The sequence below is a fragment of the Filicampus tigris genome, chromosome 11 (assembly GCF_054856515.1).
Source record: "Filicampus tigris isolate MCC_2025a chromosome 11, RoL_Ftig_1.0, whole genome shotgun sequence".
NCBI lineage: Eukaryota > Metazoa > Chordata > Actinopteri > Syngnathiformes > Syngnathidae > Filicampus > Filicampus tigris.
Window position 1 is genome coordinate 440,857 of NC_141227.1, and position 23,825 is coordinate 464,681.

At 39.8% G+C, this 23,825-nt stretch overlaps 1 protein-coding gene across 6 annotated transcripts in view; it reads right to left on the reverse strand.

Annotated features, from left to right (window-relative positions):
• Positions 1-23,825, reverse strand: part of zswim8 (zinc finger, SWIM-type containing 8) — a 331,437-nt gene that overhangs the window by 271,254 nt on the left and 36,358 nt on the right. For 5 of the 6 annotated variants that reach the window (XM_086044801.1, XM_086044798.1, XM_086044797.1 and 2 more), the window contains exon 4: positions 15,246-15,418. The exons of the other annotated variant lie outside the window; for it this stretch is intronic. In XM_086044801.1, coding sequence (XP_085900927.1) covers positions 15,246-15,418 — 173 coding nt within the window. The remainder of the gene's footprint in view (positions 1-15,245; positions 15,419-23,825) is intronic. 6 annotated transcript variants of the gene reach the window in all.

Genomic DNA, 23,825 nt, shown 5'->3' on the forward strand with positions numbered 1-23,825 from the left:
CCCTGTGGGGCCCCCATGCTATAGAGGAGCACGTCAGACACACAGTCCTGTGTCCTCACATACTGTGGCCGGTTTATGAGGTAGTCCTGGATCCATGTGGTGAGGTGGAGGGCCACCCCCGCCCGCTCCAGGTTGTCTTCCAATAGGGTGGGCTGGATGGTGTTGAAAGCACTGGAGAAATCAAAGAACATGATCCTCACAGTGCTCCCCGCCTTCTCCAGGTGGGAGAGTGAAGTGTGGAGGAGGTAGATGATGGCATCAGATGATGGCATATGATATATGTATGGGTTATATGTGGGCTAAGTGGGCATGGGTCAGAATTGGTCAACCATGTCTGGGTCCTGTATGGGTTATATGTGGGCTAAGTGGGCATGGGTTAAAACTGGTCACTCACACTCAGAGTTTTGGGTTTTCAAAACAACACAATCAAATAATTTTTTGTTAAAATATTCAACAGATGTTTACTACATAGTCGCTGATGGTGTTGTGGTACACACGTCTGAGTTGTGTGCAGGCAGCTTGGGATCGGTTCCCGTTCAGTGACTGGTGTCTGTGTGTGTCCTGCGACTGGCTGGTGACCAGTTCAGGGTGTAGTCTGCCTTTCGCCCATAGTAAGATGGGATAGGCTCCAGCACCTCCACGCAACCCTGAACAGCAGGGGTCACCAACACCGGTCCTCGAGGACACCTGTCCTGCAGGTTTTCAATCTTTCCCTGCTGTAACACACCTGATTCAAATGATCAGCTCATCAGCAAGCTCTTGAGAAGCCTGATAACGATCCTGATCATTTTAACAGGTGTGTTACAGCAGGAAGAGATTGAAAACCTGCAGGACAGGTGCCCTTGAGTTGGTGACCCCTGCTGCACAGGATAAGCGGTGTGGATGATGACATGACATGACATGACATGCAAGTCATCTGAATAGCAAACATTGTTAATATTTGCGCTTTACCTTTGTTAGATGATATTTATGAATCCATGTGTGACTCCTTTTTTAAAATATAATGTAATTTTAAAAAAGAAACTTCCATAACAATGTGTTATCACCATGAGGAGAAGGCTTCAAATATGCCTTAATTGTGTCATTTTGCTTTTGATTAAAAAAACTGAACGCGGGTCACACAGACCTGAAGACAATACAAAGCTGATTACCTATATCTGGGTGTCATATACTGTAAGGCTACATATGGGCTAATCGGGCATGGGATTGAAAAGTTGTTCTGCTTTGCCTGGTTCTTTTTATCTTTAATATTCGCTATGTAACCAGCGAAGACTGTATTCTCAGTTGAACTGTTTAATGGATGCCAGAGAGATCAAGACACGGCTGTGGAGCCTTTCTTTGAGATTCCGGAAGAAGATCTAACCCCCTCCTCCTACTCCTACTCATATATATTATATATATGTATATATTATATATATTATATATATATATATATATATATATATGTGTATATGTATATATATATATGTGTATATATATATATATATATATATATATATATATATATATATATGTGTATATATATATATATATATATATATATGTGTATTTATTGTAGACCTATGAATTACAGTTGCGTTGAGTTGAGACACTGCATGTGAGAGGGGGAATGACGTATAATATGGGATTTTTGAGTGCCACGAGTCATCTTTTATTAGATCCAACAATAATTGAATTTATGGAACCATGGAAATTATGGACAGGTTGTTGTTGGACTTTCATAATTGAACGTTGGAAATACAATTCCCCCAAAGAACAACAACCTTTCGGTCCATTATTTATTTACTGTGGCTTTTTGTTTTCTTTTTTTTTTTTTTTTTTTTTTTTCTTTCTTCTTCTGACTAAGGGAGGGGGGTTTTTATTTTCTGGGACTGTCTAGAACAAATATTAAGAGCTGCAGTTCAGTTTTCAGAGTTAATTTGTTTAGGATGATATGTTTAAAACCTGTTAAGATTCCAGCGTCCGTATTTCCTCGAGGATAAAACACAATTTAGTGGCCCAAAAAAATTATTCAACATTTTAAGGTGCATAGATTAAATGGCTTTAAGTTGTTACCTAAACTCACTACATTTCAGAGATGTTAAATGGTTCATACTAGGTTTGTGAAACATTTAATTTTACTTTCAAAATGATATTTAATGTCTAATTTATATATATATGTATATTAACATGATTTAGGGTATTAGTTGACCCCAATTACAAGAACACCATAATATTCAAGTTAAGAGTTACATTTGATAAATGAACCAAGCACTTTAAAATTAAATACTTGTTGTTATTCATCTTCTAAAGTCACAGAGCCACAACAGATGAATGAAAGAGCCGCGGGTTCCAGACCCCTGTTCTAAGACAAACAAAACAGTCCAGTTACCTACATTTTAACCAAAAATCAAAACGAGAATGTTTGTGTATTAGGGAGGTCTAATGAGTAAAATGCATGCTCTCAACTTGAGGAGAAAACAATTAGGTTTAAACCAGTTACACAGCCGTTTTAACACAATTGTTAGAACGACAGTACAATTCATTGCACTCTATCTAGCAGTCTCAATACAGTGATTTATTTATTAAACAAAGCCAACAGTATTAAGTCTGTATGTTGTGAAAGATCTTCATTCAAACTATATTTTAAGTTATTTATACCCTATTATTTGTTTTATTTAATCGTTTCAAATTGGAGATATCAAAATTACAGAGTCATTTGAATGCAGCATATTCAAACTGGGAGAAAAGGAGCGAATGCGAGCTGCGCGGTCTTCGAGGTTCGGCAGGAGAGGAGAGCGAGTGAGTCCCGAACGACAATTGAATTAATTAATCCACTTCACATTGTGTTTTTTAATTGTTAGAGTTTTGCCTGTGTTGGAAAACCTCTAGCTAAGTTAGCTAAAACATATCATGCTAAAATGATCAGTAATGACAACAGAGCGGGTATATTAACTTCTCAAAAAAAGCTGGTCTTAAATCCATTATAATCTCCCTTTCAAGTGTACTGATAAGCATTGTGTTTTATATGATTTTCACAAGCATTGGGCCTTCAACGCGCCACACAGTGCACCTCGATCTCCCTCCAAAAGTTGTGAAGCATTTAGCTTTCACTCGAGCATACGAGCTACTACTTCACTAGCTTAAGACTAGTTTTCTTTGTGCCGTGTTTGATTTGGGTGAGTAAAACTTGTGTAAAAAATAAAAAATGTAACCGCTTGAATGTTGAACGTTGCCTACTGTGTCTACGTTGAAATGATAGAAATTAATGTAGAATAGAAATTAAATAGATTTGCTCATTCAGAACGAAGCTAAAATGTGCTTTGTGTGTTTTGTGTGTAGGTTATCAAGCACAAATTCAGTACAGTATTGAGCTACGTTTGAGAGGAACGACGTAAGAAACTAATGAAGAAAAATGGTAAAGTGACTTTTCGTGTACTTTTATTTTAAATATTCAAAGTTTGTGGGGAAATGTTGGAAACATTAAAAAAAAAAAAAAAAAAAGTCAAATATCCAAATGTGTGTTGTAGGTAGGGCAATGATTGGACAGAGCAAAAGTTATACTCTAAAATAAGTGATTGTGCTTTCATTGGGCTAACTTCTAGCCAGTGAAATAATTATGAAATTAACACAACCTGGCGTCCCCACCACATATGCATTGCTTTATATGCATTTTTTTTTTTGTTCAAGCTTGAGTGGTTAAAGCAGGGGTGTCAAACTCCAGTCCTCGTGGGCCGCTCTCCTGCATGTCTTAGAGGTTTCCTCGTCCAACACACCTGATTCAAACGATCGGGATCAAGATAAGGCTCCTGCAGAACTTGCTGATGAACTGATCATTTGAAACAGGTGTGTTGCAGCAGGAAGAGATGGAAAACAGGCAGGAGAGCGGCCCTTGAGGACCGGGGTTCGACACCCTGGGTTAAAGGGACACTTGGATGCGCTTAACATTGGCATTTATAGGTTTGCATGTAAAAAATGACATCAGGTCATCACAGTAGGGGGCACGGCCATTTTCCTCATTAACAAGAGGCATTATTCATGGGGTCACTTATTTCCTATTTTTTCCCAAATTTATTGATAAAATAGAAAATGACAACTCTCTTCATTTTCCCGATCAAAAAATTGATAAAATGAACTTGTTAGTGAAAACATGGCCATCCAGCCCAACCATCCCTTTAAACGGCATATTTATGCCCAATAGTCCATCCATCCATTTTTTATTCTCCTTATCCTCGCTGGGTGTTGGAGTCTATCCCAGCTGACTTTGTGTGGTAAACTGGGTATACCCTGAACCGGTATCCAGCCAATCACAGGGCACACATGATTCTGCTTCCTCTAGAAGAGGGCAATGTGACTTTCATGCAGTGACATGACCAGGGCATTGTAGCAATATCTTCTATATTGTGGAATTCCCAGATGAGGTTTCGAGTAAAAGGCTAAACCCAAGTGTGGCCGAGATGGGTCCCATATTTCTAACCCAGCTGGAACCCACTTAAGGCTCATTCAGATCCCAGTTCAAGCACATATAACCAAACACATGTGGTGCTTACCTGGTCCCCACATAAAATTGCCCATTTGGAACCCACCTAAAACCCAGTCAAAAACCCATATAAGCCCATGTGGGCTAACACACATGTGCCCCTGGCGGAACCAGGAGCAAAACCAGATGGAACCCATGCCCATACGCCCATGTGAAAACCCACAAGGGGCCCAGATGGAAATGTTGGCTGGGTTACTTCTTTGGCATGTCTTTTAATGAAATTGCGAAAGATTTTAAATCTATTCATTTACATTTTCGTCTGTAGTTCATGGCATCCAAACAAAGAACAACGGTAATGACCGTGAAAGAGAGAGTGAAATGCATCCGATTAAGCGAAGCTGGACACAAAGTAAAAAACACCCAGGAGACACTTGGAGTCGAAAAAACTCAAATCTACGAGACTTTGAAAAATAAGGAATCGATTCTGGCTCACTACGATTCCAGCAGTTTGCCTATTCAAAGGAAATTGCTTGCGGCTCGACGGACAAAGTAGAGTGGCGTAAATGAAAACATGTAAGGTTTCTACCTCCGCTGTTTTTCTTCAATTAGAATGTATTATATTTAATCCTGTTTTTTTGCCCATCTATACATTTCTTAATATCATTTTCACTCGAATCTACAAACTTATTTTTCGTCGTAGTGGTAGCGCTCAAGGAAATGCATGTTATTTTCTCTGATGTTTTTCTCCTAGCAGGTTAACCAGATCTACATAATATTTGTTCAGAAGATTGTTTCGGCCTTCATGATCTTAAAACATGAAGTATGTGATTTGTCATGAAAAACTGTTGCTGGGGCAACGCACAGTTCACCAATAAAACAACTCTGATTTTGAGGGTCGAAACATGCATGAAAATTCATGAAAATGTGCACACACATCAGGCTTGGCAAAATCATTAATATTTTCTTATTTTATTGTGCAATTTTAAAAAAATGGCTTGCTAGCGCCTCCTAAATATTTTGAAAAAAGCAGCGTACGTTTCACCTAGATCAACAAAAAATGTGTGGTATACATATAAAGGGTCAAGAGCTAAAAAAAAAAAAAAAGTTTCTTGACGCCATATGTTAAACGTAAAAGCAAGTCCGCGATTTTGAACTAAGTTTGAAGTCGCTTTGACAACAAAATCTGCCGCAACATGACCCACATGATAATTTCTTCTCAAGATTTCTCACATTTTCTAAAAGTCCAGGCCCGAAGACATTAACGAACTTATTTTTCGTCGTAGTAGTAGCACCACCTACTGTCTAAAGGAAGTACATGATTTATTCTTTGATGTTTTTCTCCTGACAGGTTAACAGATCTATCTCATATTTGCTCGGAAGAGTGTTTAGGCCTTCATAATGTTAAGATACGAAGTTTGTCATTTTTTGCAAAAAGCTGTTGCCATGGTAACACCCAGTTTGCCAATAAAATCATGCTGATTTTGAGGGTGTAAATGTGCTTGAAAACTCATGAAACTGCACACTTCATGCCTGATATATTCATCAATATTTAATCGGTTAATTAGTTTTTAAAAATGGCTTGCTAGCAACCCTTAAAACAATGCTGATTTTGAGGATGTACTGTAAGCATGGACAAAAACTCCTGAAACTTTTCACACTTATCAGTCCTGGTAAATTCGTCAATATTTAAAGGGACGGTAGGGCCACGTTTTCACTAACAAGTTCATTTTATATATTTTTTGATCAGGAAAATGAAAAGAGTTGTCATTTTCTATTTTGTCAATAAATTTGGGAGAAATTAGGAAATAAGTGACTCCATGAATAATGCCCCTTGTTCCCAGCAGAATGGCCGCGCCCCCTAGCGTTCTATCCATGTTCGGTCGGAGTCACTGTCGGGACCGATTACAAACCCTCCATCGGAAATCATTGTACTTTCATTGCTTATAACGTCCCAAAATGGCGATCAATTGGCACCGACATTTATGTGGACATCTCTACTTATGCCCACTTCAACATATCACAAGGATTAACCTCTCCGTGGCTGATTTATATGAGAATGAGGAAATGTGGAAGTCAGCAGAGGTACATAGGCTGGAACCAGCGCACATTGCTTCTTTGCTTGAAAAAACCCCCCCAAAAAACACTGATTCTTTACTGATCACGGTTAGGACGGGCGGGATATTTACAGAGACTGAAGTGGAAATGAGACGTGCACATTTATTTGGATGAGGAATGGCCCCAGATTTTTGACTTACAACGCGCCGTCCAATTTGGAAGTAACAGCCGAAATGGCACGTTCGAATGCGGCCACACTCGGCCGTGCAGTCAGCCTCGCTGGAACTTTTGTTCGCTGTTCGATGAGGGCTTTCGTCACTCTCACGCCGCTTTACTCAGGCAGAAGGTGGCGGCTGCAAGCGAGCAAGCAGGGACACCGCACGCGACTGCTTGAGAGGCGACGTGAAGACACAGGCTCATCTTCACCTCCACACGCTGGGCGGAGATGCTAATACTGTTGTGCTCACGCCTTTTGTTTTAACAACCTGAAGCTAGTTGTTGCTATTAGCCGTCCCAATCTTACCTTTAGCCGGGGAGGGAAGCTGGCGTAAAGCTCCAATCTGCCTGCGGCTGCTGCAAGCCGCCATCTCTCTCCCTCCTGAGACACGAGTTTAGCGTCGCTAAATGTCCGAAATATAACCAGTCGGGGTTCGTGTGCGCATTCATGCTCTTGTCCGCTTCAGCTTGTGAAAGTGGAGGAGCAATCGCCACGGTAATTTTTATTTTGTGGAGGTGATCATGATGAGATCACGTTTTATATCAATAAATCCAAACTATTGTGCAGAATACTTTTATACTTTCACAGGTTGAAGTGGACAAGAGTAGTAATGTGCATTTGCATTTTGGTGGCGATCTGTCACCGTTTTAGACAACAGAACTGACAAAGCGAGCAATATTACCACGCTTGAATCCCTCCCGTGACGTGGACTGCTGAGATCGAAGACACAACATAAGTCACGCCCCCAAAAGGGGCGGGGAAATTTGTCGTAAACCTAATCACAAAAAAAAGCCCTTAAATCACTGCAGAGTCTTTTGTGGTGGGCATTTTAGTACTAATTTCATTTTTACATGCAAACCTATTATATATGTGCCAATGTTAAGGTCACCCAAGTGTCCTTTAATTAATTCATTGTGCCATCTTTAAAAGATGGCTCACTAGCGCAGACTTGAAAGTTTTAAAAAAGCAGCCCCGGTTGTACGTTTTACCTATAGATCGAAATTTTGATAGTATATGTAACAGGAAGAGGCCTACAAAAAAGCTTCTTGGTGCTATATGCTAAACCTAACAGGTGTTACCTTGACGACAAAAGCTGCTTTAACTTGATCCACATGATAATTTCTTATATTAATCTAATTTCTCATATTTGATGAGAGTCTAAGCCTGAAGACATTTACAAACTCATTTTTCCCATACTGGTATCGCCAACTACTGGCTAAAGGAAATATAAGCCCTATTTTTTAATGTGTTTCTACCAGCGGTGAACCATATTCATTTCAAATATTCTTGGAAGAGTGTTTAGGCCTTCATGATGTTACAACATAAAGTTCATGAATTTGCACGAAAAGATGTTGCCATGGCAATTCTCTATTCAACAAAAACAACACTACTTTTGAGGGTCTAAACATGCATGAAAACTGATGAAAACTTTAATCATATCAGGCCTTGCAACAGCATCAATATTTTATTAGGTTATTTTGCAATTTAAAAAAAAAAGGCTCAACAACGCCCCATACAATTCTCTTGTAAAGCAGCCCGCGGTTGTACGTGTCACCAAGATCGAGTAAAAGTTGGAGGCCATGTAAGCCCAAGACCCAAGAAATGTATCTGAAGCCCTACTCTAAACTCAAAAGGAAGTTAGCCATTTTAAATGTCCTTTCACATTGTGCCCAATTTTCTACCTTTTATAGAGGTCATATTATATAAAAATAGCTTTTAATGTGATGTACTTCATTTAAAAAAAATTCTAATTCCAACGTGCGAGCATCCCAACGTGCCAGTACCCCAAGGTTGCCAGGGCTACATCAGCCCCTAATAGCTGCTCGCAGCTCTATTTGTAACTTATCTTGGAAAAAAACATTGTTGTGGTGAGCATGCCATTTTAAAAGCCTGAGAGACAATACAAACTTGCACGTCTCGTCATATTTTAGTCAAAGAGCCATTAATTATCTTGTCAACATCACATTATCATCATGAAAAAATAGACACGTAATCGAAATAATTTTGTCATCGTTGACAAAACCGACACTGATGCACACATTCAATAAGTGACAGAATAGCCAAACTCCAGCAGAAATTTTCAAAACTACTCACACAGAACAATCAAAATGGTAGGAGAGAAGAAAATACAAATTCCCACCATGCACAACTTGCTGCTGTAATAGGTAAGCGATAAAATCAGATGTCCTGTTTGAGCAAAATGTTTAAAAGTTATCTAGCTGTTTCATTGGAAAGTACATCAGATGAGAGGAATTTTTCCCTGGTTGGACATAAACATCACACAACATGGGAGCATTCAGCCAGCCCGTATCAATGCTCATGTTCTAAAGTGTACATTTGGAGTAAATTTGTGTATTAGCTGTCCATTTTCAATTAATACAGAGCATTGCCCCTTTATTATTATTATTATTATTTTTAATTAATTCTATTACTGCACTGAAAAAATGGCACTCCCAAACACACATTTTGGTGCCAAGAAAGTTCTAACGGTTTTAGGGTATTTTGAAGTCATTGAATCCGAAAATGGCATTGCTTTTTTCCGAATTAGCACTAGTTTTTTAGATATTCAATGTTTTTGACAGAAGTGCTAAGAATATGCAAGTTATGACATCGGTATTATTTTTATGCTACAATTTTGATGAGGCTTTATCTGTCCTTTCAAGCATGTCATTTTCGCTGAGCCTTCTCTATGTGAATCATATTTCATGTAAAAATCAAGCAAACATTTAGAAAATTAGGTAACATCATCAGTCAACAAGACTTTTGTAATGCAAAAACAGGTGACATCAAAACACAAACACTTCAAAGCACATTAAAAATCAATCAATTGTCAAAAATGAGATAAGCGGTTAATGGATGGAAAGATCAATAGCTAAAAAATTACAGCCAATTAATTGTGTGAAGGCTAAGGCCTTCACATGTTATTCCTGTAGTTTATTGGGTGAAGGCGAAGGCCTTTACACATATGTTATTCCTATTCTTTATTATTATAATTATTATCATTCCTTGTTATTCCCCCCACTTTTTTGGCGTACAACTCCTTCCACATTTATTCACTTCATTCAAGTTTCAAAACATTCACCCCCAAAATTCCTACTTCCCACACTTTCAACTCATTCACCCTTAAAAAAAACACAAAAAATCCTTTATCAACCATTCATTTCCACTGCAACATTGAACTTTTCAGATTTACACCTTCCCAATGTGATCGGTTCCCGCTCAGTCTGTGTGTGTGTGTGCCCTGCGACTGGCTGGTGACCAGCTCGGGGTGTAGTCTGCCTTTCAACCATTGTCAGCTGGGATAGGCTCCAGCAACTCCTCGCGGCCCTGTACAGGATAAGCGGTTTGGAAGATGACATGACCTTCCCAATTTCCAGAACTTCAAGTCATTCAACCCATTCAACTCACATTCAGCTTTTCAACACCCCCAAAATTCCTACTTCCCGTTCATTCAACTCATTCACCCTTTAAAAAACCATACAATTTCACCACTCATTTCCAGTGGACCAGTGTTATTGCCCCTTGGTCTCCCCAGTGCGGCGGCCATCTTGGGCAGGGACATTAGCTAGACTGGGGATACTCACCCCGAGGTCTCCCCAGTGCGGCGGCCATCTTGGGCAGGGACTATTCAATTTAATTTAGTATCATTGAACTTTATTCAGTATCATTCCACTTAATTCAGTATAATTCAACTTCATTACACTTAATTCTACTTCATTTCAATTCATTACTTTTCATTCAATTTCATTCCACTTAATTCAGTATCATTCAACTTAATTTAGTATCATTCAACTTAATTCAGTATCATTCAACTTCATTCAGCTACATTCAACTTTTTTCAAATCAACTTCATCCCACTTATTTTTATTTCATTTCAATTTATTCCTTTTCATTCAATTTCATTCAACTTCATTCCCCTTAATTCAGAATCATTCAACTTCACTCAGTATCATTCAACTTCACTCAGTATCATTCAACTTCATTCAGTATCATACAACTTCATTCAGTATCATACAACTTCATTCAACTCCAATCAACTTCATTCCAATGCATTCTGTAGTTTTCATTCAGCTCCCTTCACCTTCACACACAATTTCTCCAGAAATTGCATTCTCTAGTTATTATTATTCCACTTTTTAACACATTTTTTGGTGTGCGACTCCTTCCACATTTTTCATCCGATTCACTTCATTCAAGTTTCAAAACATTCAGAAAATTCATGCCTTCCGGGTAGTATTTTTTTTCGTTCCCCAAATGTACCATTTCCCCAATATTTTCCACTTTTCACCCTAAAAAAACCCATTTCCCATTTCCACCATTCCAAGTTAAAATTCACAAGATTCAACTCATTCAAGTCACATTGGTAAAGCTTTTCAACACAGGCACAATTCCTACTTCCAAAAAATTCAACTTATTCACCCGTAAAAAAAAAAAAAATTCCACCATTCATTCCCATTGCCATATTCAACAATTCACATTTACAATGTGAAATTCACAGCATTCATCTCATTCAACTCATATTGGTCAAGCTTTTCAACACACCCCAAATTCCTATTTACCACACATTCAAGTAATTCACCCTTAAAAAACCCACAAAAAAATTCATTATTCACCATTAATTTCCATTGGCACATTTAACTTTTCACATGTACACCATTTCAATTTCAACAAATTCAAGTCATTTAACACATTCAACTCACATTCAGCTTTTCAACACCCCCAAAATTCCTATTTCTCACACATTCAACTCACGTTCAGCTTTTCAACACCCCCAAAATTCCTATTTCTCACACATTCAACTCATTTACCCTTAAAAAAGCCACACAATTTCACCATTCATTTCCAGTGGACCGGTGTTATTGCTCCTTGGTCTCCCCAGTGCGGCGGCCATCTTCGGCAGGGACATTAGCTAGTCTGGGGATACTCACCCCGAGGTCTCCCCAGTGCGGCGGCCATCTTGGGCAGGGACATTAGCTAGACTGAGAGTGCGGCGGCCATCTTGGGCAGGGACATGAGCTAGACTGGGGATACTCACCCCGAGGTCTCCCCATTGCGGCGGCCATCTTGGGCAGGGATATTAGCTACACTGGGGATACTCACCTCGAGGTCTCCCCAGTACGGCGGTCATCTTGGGCAGAGACATTAGCTAGACTGCAGAAACTCACCCCGAGGTCTCCCCAGTGCGGCAGCCATCTTGGACAGGGACATTAGCTGGACTGGGGATACTCACCCCGAGGTCTCCCCAGTGTGGCGGCCATCTTGGTCAGGGACATTAGCTAGACTGTGGATACTCACCCTGAGGTCTCCTCAGTGCGGCAGCCATCTTGGACAGGGACTTTAGCTAGACTGGGGATACTAACCCCGAAGTCCCCCCAGTGTGGCGGCCATCTTGGTCAGGGACATTAGCTAGACTGGGGATACTCACCCCGAGGTCGCCCTGGTGTGGCGGCCATCTTGGTCAGGGACTTTAGCTAGACTGGGGATACTCACCCCGAGGTCTCATCCAAGTACCCCTTCACAGATATGTGTTCTCCTTGTCCAACTTTACAAATCACTTTGCATCAATTTTACATCTGCCTGTGGAGATCTGCTTGCAGTTTCTTATAAATGTTCTTTGCGTGCTTCGACCACCTGCATTGACTCGAGCAAATCAGTTGCATCTTTCGCCATGTCAACTGTGCGCCTCTTGTGTGCTGATTTTAAAGTGGATGAGAGGAGTCGCTTCTATTGGTGGCGAATCAAGTCAGCTTTGTTTACGCCTACAATGGCACAAAATGCCATTTTAAACTGCCAAACTCTGTGAGTCTGTGAAAATACCAAAACAAAGTCTGTCTCGCCCTTGCGTAGATTTACACCGCACGTCGTGCCAGGCTTGCGCTGGTCACATAAATAGAGGGTTCAAACCCTTCCTAATCACAATGCAGGTTTTGATCAAACGAGACAGGAGAGGAACACAAATAAATAAACTGTCCACGTGACTAAAACCAGATGGAAAATGGCATGATAAATGAATGATGCATTACAATTCAACATGTTGAAGCTTCATATCATTCAACAAACATATAAAAAAGTAGGGTGAGTAAAAACAACTTGGCTCTGCAAATGCTGTTAAAAGTCAGAAATGATGGGTACTGGAAAAGACAAATGTGCACTTATGACTGTAGAATTCTGATTAATCTCATTCAAGAAGGTGAAAGCAGTGTAATTTTGTCTCATTAATTATTCATATACTCTCGCTCTGCACCCTTGATTTTTCCTGACAGGTGGCTGTGTGTCCTCTTCCATTAGCCATGTCATTTCCTCCTCTTCAGCTGCAGTCCACTCGCATGTCCTTAACACCGTTCCCAAAGGACTGACATGCATGTGGGAAGAAATTATGAAGTGTTCATCTCCAGGTCTCCCTAATGAAGCGGCCATGTTGTTCAAAAGTATTGGGACACCCAGAATGTTCATCTCCAGGTCTCCTTAATGAAGCGGCCATGTTGTTCAAAAGTAATGGGACACCCAGAATTGTCATACCCAGGTGTCCCTAATGAAGCGGTCATGTTGTTCAAAAGTATTGGGACACCCAGAATTGTCATCCCCAGGTGTCCATAATGAAGCGGCCATGTTGCTCAAAACTATTGGGACACCCAGAATTTTCATCCCCAGGTGTCCCAAATTAAGTGGCCATGTTGTTCAAAAGTATTGGGACTCCCAGAATTTTCATCCCCAGGTGTCTCTAATGAAGTGGCCATGTCGCTCAAAAGTATTGGGACACCCAGAATTTTCATCCCCGGGTGTTCCTAATGAAGCGGCCATGTTCAAAAAGTATTGGGACACCCAGAATTTTCATCCCCAGGTGTCCATGATGAAGCGGCCATGTTGTTCAAAAGTATTGGGACACCCAGAATGTTCATCTCCAGGTCTCCCTAATGAAGCGGCCATGTTGTTCAAAAGTATTGGGACACCCAGAATTTTCATCCCCAGGTGTCCATGATGAAGCGGCCATGTTGTTCAAAAGTATTGGGACACCCAGAATGTTCATCTCCAGGTCTCCCTAATGAAGCGGCCATGTTGTTCAAAAGTATTGGGACACCCAGAATTGTCATACCCAGGTGTCCCTAATGAAGCGGTCATGTTGTTCAAAAGTATTGGGACACCCAGAATTTTCATCCCCAGGTGTCCCAAATGAAGTGGCCATGTTGTTCAAAAGCATTGGGACTCCCAGAATTTTCATCCCCAGGTGTCCCTAATGAAGCGGCCATGTTGTTCAAAAGTATTGGGACACCCCGATTTTTCATCCCCAGGTGTCCCTAATGGAGCCGCCATGTTCAAAAGTATTGGGACACACAGAATTTTCATCCCTAGGTGTCCCTAATGAAGCAGCCATGTTCAAAAGTATTGGGTCACCCCGATTTCTCATCACCAGGTTCCTTCCTTCCCGAGATTCCTTGTTTCCTTCCTTCCTTCCTTGCTTCCTAGTGTCCTTTCTTCATTTCTTCGCCTCAGCCTTTCCTTCCTACTATTTTGTATTCTTACTTTGTTTTCTTTCTTGCTTGTTTTCCTTGCTATCTTTGTTCCTTGCTTCCTCCCTTCCTTTGATTCCGCATTCTTTGTTTTTTCTTATTTTTTTTCCCTGACTTCCTTCTTTCATTGTTTCCTTACTTCCTCTTTTCTTGTTTCCCTTCAGATGTCTTTCAAGATCATTCAACTTCATTCCAACGCATTCTGAGGTTTCCATTCAGCTTCCTTCACACGCAATTTCTCCAGAAATTGCATTCTCTAGTTTATTTTTGTGATCCAACCAAATTAATGTCAAAAAAATTAAATAATGAAATTGGTCCGGGCAAAACTGCTGGGACCCTTAACTTAGTATTTTGTTCACTGCAATCAAAAGGTTGAGAATTTAGGAAGCTTTTTGGATTGAATTTTAAACGTCTTCAAAATCCAAACAGAGTCCAGTTGCCTCAATTCAACTTTTGCAGAAACATGTTTTGGATGAGGCACGGTGGTCGACTGGTTAGCACGTCCGCCTCACTGTTCAGAGGTCGTGGGTTCAATCCCGGCTCCGGCCTCCCTGTGTGGAGTTTGCATGTTCTCCCCGTGCCTGCGTGGGTTTTCTCCGGGTACCCCGGTTTCCTCCCACATTCCAAAAACATGCTTGGTAAGTTGATTGGACCCTCAAAATTGCCCCTAGGTGTGATTGTGAGAGCGGATGTTTGTCTCTGTGCGCCCTGCGATTTGCTGGCAACCAATTCAGGGTGTCCCCCGCCTACTGCCCGAAGACAGCTCGGATAGGCTCCAGCACGCCCCGCGACCCTTGTGAGGATAAGCGGTATCGATAATGGATGGATGGATGTTTTGGATGACTGAAAATCTATGCAGACATACCACAAGGGTTGTGATATTATTAATTGCTAATTCACTCCACTGATTAGATTATCAATTATTATCATTGCAAACACGTCCTCTCATTTGGATTATGATAATTTACTTGAAATAGTTCATGTCAATCATGCTTTTAAAACTTACATTGTGAATCCTGAAGAGACAGAGTGCCACCACATGGGCACACCATTTTGCCCCAGCACCACACGTACAACTGCAGGAGGTGATGCGGCAGCGATCAAACATGACTGCCACGTTGTAGGAGCCTTTAGACTGTCCAGACTGACTGGGTACGACAGTAGCACTGAGATGGAAACCTGACAGAAATGACAAAAAAACAAAAAGACATCTGCACTGTGCACTATTTAAACTTCTTGTTTTCAAAAACTTTACAATATGACTGAAACTAACCCACCAAATAATTAAGTAAATAAAAAGGAAAGGAGCATGGAATTAAATTTTTAATTTCAAAAAGGCAAATGGTCATGCATTAGGTAACAAGGGCCTCATAATTAAGAAGTTCGAAGAGGTTTGACTCTCTTCGGACGCATTCCCCTGTGGAGTTAACACGTTTATCCTACATACACTCCAAAAACTTGCACGTTAGTTTGATTAAAGATTCTAAATTGTCCAGAGGTATCAATGTGAATGAAGGAATGCACCCAGTGATTGACTGGTGACTGAGAGTTGGGGAGATGGGTACTGACAAGGCATGGGCCGATTACCGGTTTGATTGTTTATCATGGTTTTAAAAAAGTCAGGGTTTCAATCGTCACTAAAACTGTCCGTCAGAGGTCATGAGCTTCACTTCTCTGTTTTGAGGGGACTTCTAAGTACTGCCACGTCCAGCTACAATATGACTGGCTGCTTTCAGAGATGAGACTCAAACTAAACCTTTGTCGTTGAAAGCTGGATCTTTTACAAATGCATTGAGCCCAACATATATGAAGATCATCAATAGCAGCTCAGCTTGTGAACATCACGAGCCGTGATTGAGCACATCGGCTGTTCAATTGTCGCTTATCATTCAGTCTACACACTCGTAGTCCACATCATAATTACATATCACATGTAGTATGTGTACACAGTACACTGCAAAAAAAAATATAAAAAAGAAAAAATTCAATTCAATTCATATATATATATATATATATATATATATATATATATACATATATATACATATATATATATATATATACATATACATATACATATATATATATATATATATATATATATATATATATATATATATATATGCACATATATATTTATATACACATATAAATATATATATATACATATAAATATATATATATACATATAAATATATATATATACATATAAATATATATATATGTGTGTATATATATATACATACACACGGTGGTCGACTGGTTAGCACGTCCGCCTCACAGTTCAGAGGTCGTGGGTTCGATCCCGGCCCCGGCCTTCCTGTGTGGAGCTTGCATGTTCTCTCCGTGCCTGCGTGAGTTTTCTCCGGGTACATATATATATATATATATATATATATATATATATATATATATATATATATATATATATATATATATATATATACATATATATATGTATATATATATATATATATACACATATATATATATACACATATATATATATATATATATATATATATATATATACACATATATATATACACATATATATATATATATATATATATATATATACACATATATATATATATATATATATATATATATATATATATATATATATATATATATATATATATATATGTGTGTGTTTCGGTTGACTTCCCCTTTAAACATCTGCAATATTTGGCTAACCTGTATCATGTAATTAAAAACATCAAAACACTGATAGGAACATTTTGTTGAATTTTACAACTTTTCATACTTAGCGGAAGTCAACTCAAACATATCTTTTTCAAGAATATGTTCCCATCACAACTGCTCACAACGACCAATCACGGCTGACCTGTTTGCTTAATCTGAGCCGTTATTGGTCGTTATGAGCAGTTGTGATGTCATTTTCAGTCGATAGAAGACAAAAAACAATTGCATTTTGCTGCTTAATTGATTTATATTCCACAAACGCAAAATTAATCAGAATGCCATGTTTCAACTAGTGGGAATGCTGAGAACATATTCTTGAAAAAAATATGTTCAACAAGCTGCTGAATTAGTTGCACTAACAGAGGCATGTAAATTATGCCAGAATAAAGATGTTACAATTTACACTGATAGCCAATACGCATTTGCAACAGTACACATCTTTGCACAATACTGGCGCAATCGAGGCATGATTACATTGACGGGAAGAGCAGTGACACATGCTCAATTACTCCAACATTTGTTAGATGCCGTACAGTTACCACGCAACATTGCAATATGTAAGTGTGCCGCACATAAATCGGGGACAGACAGTGTGTCATTGGGGAATGCTTTCGCAGACAAAACAGCTAGAGAAGCGGCTTTAAAGCCCTTCGCGGGGTTATCAGACCATATTCCTGACACACAAATATTGAATACCCAAACCTTGATAGATATGCAACAGCAGAGTCCACAGACAGAACAAAAACTCTGGACTGATAAGGGGCAACCTTGCGGGAAAATATTTATGTCAGCACAGAGGGAAAACCCATACTACCAAAAATTTGTTCAGGTGGGCAGCAATATTAAGCCATGGGGTGTCTCATGTTTCGACTGGGGGAACGGTGGCTCTTGTAAACAGACATTACACAACTTATGGGTTTAACCTCTTCTAAAAAAACAATTTTTGTAGGGCTTGTTTGACCTGAGCCAGGCACAATTCACAAGGTAACTTGCGTCCAATGCGGGGTCAGTTTCCTCCGGCAACCTATCCTTTTCAGAGAATTCATGTGGACTTTATTGAATTTATTGAAAGACATTATACCGCAATATGGTATTCTGCAGACAATTCATAGTGACAATGGGACACATTTTGTTAACAGAGTTATTAAAATAGGTCTGTTATTTCATATTGACTTAAAGCGTCATTGTTCCTATCATCCACAGAGTGCTGGTCTGGTGGAAAGGGTGAATGGGACTGTAAAGAATAGGTTGAAAAAATGCATGGAGGAAACGGGTAGACCTTGGACGCAATATGTTGATCTTGTTAAACTGTATAGCAACATTACTAGAATAACTGGGCCTACTCCATTTGAAGTACTTTTCGGTAGGCCCTGCAAACTACCGTTATTCACTAAACACTGGGAATTGGATGATGAGGCGAATTTGGCTGATTACATGAGAAAGACTTTAGAGAAACGTGATGAACTTAAATTACCTGAGAACGATTGTGTTTCCCAACAGACACAACAACTGGTGAAGCCAGGAGATTGGGTCGTGGTCCGGAGCATTAAGAAAAAACACTGGCACTCTCCCACGTGGGAGGGCCCATATCAAGTGTTGCTGACAACTCCGACTGCTGTGAAGCTTGTAGAGAGGAGCACGTGGATACCCTTATCACATTGTAAGAAGGTCATTTCTGCTGATTTCTCCTCCGGGGAAGGTGAGCCAAAGTCTGGCAAGAAGGTGGGTGCAGATTTATAGTATCTGAAAATACTTGACGTCAGTGAAGAATTTGACAGACACCAACCCCTTTTTAGTGGAGTTACAGCAGAAATGGCGATGCCAAAATAGCACGACAGAACTGAAGCTTCCAATAGCAACCCTGAGGGGGTTCAAGAAAAGGCGCGGTAGTATAATTCAAACAACGGGGAAGGGGTACAAACAGTGCTGGTGGTACCTCACTAGACATGTGTTAGATTCGAGTTGGGATTCTTTGATCACTACACAACAGGGTGATTATTGGGCTCCAGGACAGGGCCGTGAGGCTAGATATTTTCATAACAAAATACTTCTTTCAAAGACGGGGTCGACACTCAATCTCAGGGTCACTGTGGGGGTTGGGCCTTTCAGGCCTCCTACTGCAGCTATTTTTAATTCATCTTGTTGGAGGTTTCTTTTGTGGGCTTATTCATCAGGTTTTGATCCTTATTTTCAGTCTCCTTCTGGGATTCCTAGAGTAGGTTCATATGTTAACAATTATATGACACATTGAGAAATGCTTCATGAGTTTGTGCACTTGTGTCATTGCTCTTAACTGTTACTATTTTCCATCTACTGTAGAGAATATCCAGAGGGCAGCTCTGACACACATTCCGCGAGACAAGTTCTTTAGGAGTCGGCGTAGTGCTTCCTTGAGGGATGGAGATCCGACCTATATTGATGCTATTGGCGTACCTCGAGGTGTACCAGATGAGTATAAACTGGTTGATCAGATTGCAGCTGGTTGGGAGTCCATTTTTATTTGGATCACGCCGAATAAAAATGTTGACAGGATCAACTGCCTCCACTACAATGTGCAGAAACTGGGTAACTATACTGAAGCAGGATTTCTTGCTATCAAAGAACAATTGGCAGCCACCTCTCTCATGACATTCCAGGACCGCATAGCGGTTGACATGCTCCTGGCGGAAAAGGGTGGGGTATGCGCCATGTTTGGCGACCGGTGTTGTACATTCATGCCTAACAACACGGCCCCGGAGGGGTCCCTCACCAGGGCCATCGATGGCCTCCGCGTTCTCAACCACAAGATGAAGGAGCACTCTGGAGTGGACACGTCTCTTTGGACGGAGTGGTGGGAAAGAACATTTGGTAGATTACAAGGACTTGGTTTCCTCTGTCCCGGTTTCTGTTGCTGTGTTTGCAGCTATCCTCACGTTGTGTGGGTGTTGTTGTATTCCTTGTCTTAGAGCACTGCTCAACCGGTTGATCACTACAGCTATTGCACCTACGACGTCCAAATTGAACGATGTTTATCCGTTATTGCTTTATCGTACAGTTGAGGGTAATGATGACACTGATGACACTTGTTTTGATGCTCCTGTTGACATTTCGCTTTCTCTTCCAGATCTCTTTCCGGGTCTTGGAGATCATGAGTAAATTACATTGACAACCTCGGGTGTAATTACATTTGTTTTCATGAGAGTAATTCGGGAGATTAAAGCCTTTGTGGAGGGTCTATTCGATGATATGAGGATTGTGCAAATGTAAGAGAAACAGGGGGTAATGTGATTAATGTTGTATATAATGATTCGGGTGTTGGATTTTTCAATCATATTTTTCAGGTTTAGTTTTATATTATAGTTAGTTTTATATTATATAAAAACAGGGGGGAAATGTAAGAATAATAATGCATTTTGTAATTCATGTTGATTTTTATTATTTATGTTGATTTTTCATGATTAAGCCTGTTAGTTTTGTAGGTTTAGCTTTATACTATACATGAATAATGATGTATTTTATTGTTCATGTGTTTGATTTTTCTTGGTTAAGCCTGTTAGCTTTGTAGGTTTAGCTTTATATTATATAAAAACAGGGGGGAATGTAAGAATAATAATGCATTTTATTATTTATGTGTTTTATTTTTATCATTAGGCCAACTTGCTTGGTGTGCTTTGCTTTCACATATGTATGTTAATTGCTCACACACACACACACACAAACACACACGCACACACTTTATGCTGGGAGGTGTGGCTGGCCTGCATGCACTGTGTGGTTAATGTGGCCAGGGGACTCTGTGAGCGCTCCCTATGGCCATGGGCTGTCATTGCGCTCAGCGTGGATGAGCTCCCCTTGGGTATACTCTTTCATCATATGGTTTCTCTGTGCCTTGACATGACCTTTATTTATTTATTTATTATTTATTCATTCATTCATTCATTTGAGATGTATTTTTATGTGTGAAAAGTGGAAAATAAATAAAAATTGATTTTATTTGATTTGGACTAAGGTATGTGCTGTGTGTTTGCTTATGAACCATCCACTTAAGCTACACAAATGAACGTACTTATTTCCTTTTTAACAGTGTATGTGATCATTGATCATCCCTTCTTTCCTTTTACCTTACTCACTGAGTGCATGCACGTATTGTATGTGACTAAAAGAGAGAAATCAAGAGGATTCTAAACTTTAATTTCAACTTAGCGCTGTGAAAATGTACGGAGCATTCTCTCGCCCAAGACGGAAGGTTGTTTCAGGTGAAATGTTTTCATCTTACATCCGATAACCAAGCCATCTGACTTCTCTTTAACACGAAACGAGGGTTCCCTCGGTCTTCCGCCAAGCAGGAAACCTATAAAAACTGAGTCAGTTGTTAAATGTTCTTCCTTTGCGATCGTGGGTGGCATTTCTGCACCCCCTAACACAGCAACGGTTTACCATGTTTTTATATTTCGGCTGTCTAAATCAAGCGCGAAACACAGCGAGTTCGTTTTGTGTAACAACAGTAGTCACGTCGCCTCCAGTGTGCTCCCAACATGGTGGCTACCCCGGTAGCGACATCAGCGATGGCGCGCCGTGCACGGGCTCTATTTTTCAACATATAAGTGCGGCTTATATAAAGGTGCGGCTTATAGTCCGGAAAATGCGGTACTCTGCCAAAACTGGCCAAGACAGAACTGTGAAGATGGGAGAAAACACCACCAGACAGCAGATAAATTATATCAATTCAGCTTTGGCGTACACAATTCCCTGCGATGCATCTGAAGAAAAAAAAAAGACAATATAAGTACAAAAATGAGTACGAAAGGTCGCCAACCCTTGGTCTATAGACTTTTCTGTTTGTGAGCATGTCTGCCATATTAGATGTGGCAGCACCTCTATAAACTAATGCACTAATTATTATTATTTTTAGGGCCCTTGCAGCGACCACTGTGAGGTCCCAATTGTAATTGAAGGAATTAATATTTTCGCCTATTGTTACGACTCTTTGGCTGAATTAGTAGAATATTTGAAGGTGTAAACATGCACGAAAACTCACCAAAATTTGCACACAGTTCTGGCCTTGCAAAATTGGATCATTTAAAGTTGTCATACACGATCACAAAACAAAAAAAAAACAAAAAAAATGCCTAGCGCCCCCCATGGAGGCTTGATGGAGCCCTATCCTGGTATGTTTGACCTAGGGCTAAGGAAATTGGGAGGCACTCTGTAGCACTCTGAAACACACCAAAAATTCCATTGCAGCAAATAGTCTAAAATGAACAGCGCTGATTTTTGGGATATTTAAATTTTGGCAATTGTTGCAGGCTGAATACATGACAACATTATTTTACACATTTAGCAAACTGCAGAGATGGGCACTCTACCCTTTTTTGCCGGTCTGTCCGCAACCTGGGTACCCTTCCCTCCTCGTCCCTTCGTCCTTCTTCATAAAAATAACCGTCCTCCGTCTCCGTCCGTTCTCGTCCTTATAAAGCACTTATGTCCTAACATTCCATCGGACCACCAAACCCCACCGACCCCGACACCCCCCCCACCCAAAAAAAAAACAGACAAACAAACAAACAAAAAAAAACATCCATGCTCTCATAAACACTATTTAAAGCTCATTAGCTGGCTAATTTCATATTCACATCCACTTACCGGCTGGGAATATCATGAGTGGATTGAATTGTTAACAACAGTTAACACAAGATAGAATTTAGCTGCTGACCCCAACGCAGCCCGCCAGGGGACATGACGAGAATATTTAAGATTGCTTTATAACGCAATACTATTGCGTTTTATTGCCAAACTTTTGCATTATAACAAAGTTTTTTATGATTATAAGAAAATAATTACAGTAAGTATTCTTTAGTAAGGAATCCTATTTGCATTGTCCAATCTTTCCTTATAATGGAATTTCCTCATGTGGGAAATTACTACGGTATATGTCCTGTATAAACGTGCAAGTATGTTAACAAAATACATGTGTAACAAGTTAACAACAGAAGCAATATAATAATAATAAAAATGTTATTAAACAAAAACTGCACTATAAAGTACAGGTATATGAACAAAATACAGTACAGTACAACAAACATGGTCCAAATACTGTTGAAAGAAATACTGTAACACCAATGCAGTACAGTACTGTACTTAACTAGAGTAAACTGTACTGTATTTTAATGTTGACTTTTCTCAGACTTTGGAAAACATTTGTCTATGTTGAGTTTTGTTGGCTTCATTCTTTGCTGTATGAAAATGTTTGTCTGCGTATTATATACAGTTTTGTTGCTAATTGCAAGTAACTGTCCCGTTGATCATCACTGATGTCTGGTGGTTGTGCACACAAAAGGACACGTTCATTTACGCCACTGTACTTCGTCCGTCGAGCCGCAAGCAATTTCCTTTGAGCAGGCAAACTGCTGGAATCGTACTGAGCCAGAATCGATTCTTTGTTTTTCAAAGTCTCGTAGATTGGAGTTTTTCCAACTCCAAGTGTCTCCTGGATGTTTTTTAGTTTGTGTCCAGCTTCGCTTAATTGGATGCATTTTACTCTCTCTTCCACGGTAATTACCATTCTTCTTCGTTTGGACGCCATGGGCTACAGCCGAAAATGTAAATGAATACATTTGAAATCTTTTGCAATTTCAGCAAAACGCAAACCAAAGAAGTAACTTACATGTCGCTGTTTTGGATCCGATGATGGCGGAGCGGTCAGAGTTTTCCCATAGTATCGCGTGGGAACTGCTTGAGTTTGCACTACTGCGGGCTTCGCTATGGCTTCCAGGTTCCGGACACAATACCAGAACTTCGTTGTAAGGAATTGATCGTTAATGGAAAATAGTAGTAGAAAATTTATTGCATACGTTTTTTTTTCCGAGTGACGGAATTTGCGTTTGATCTAATGATGGCG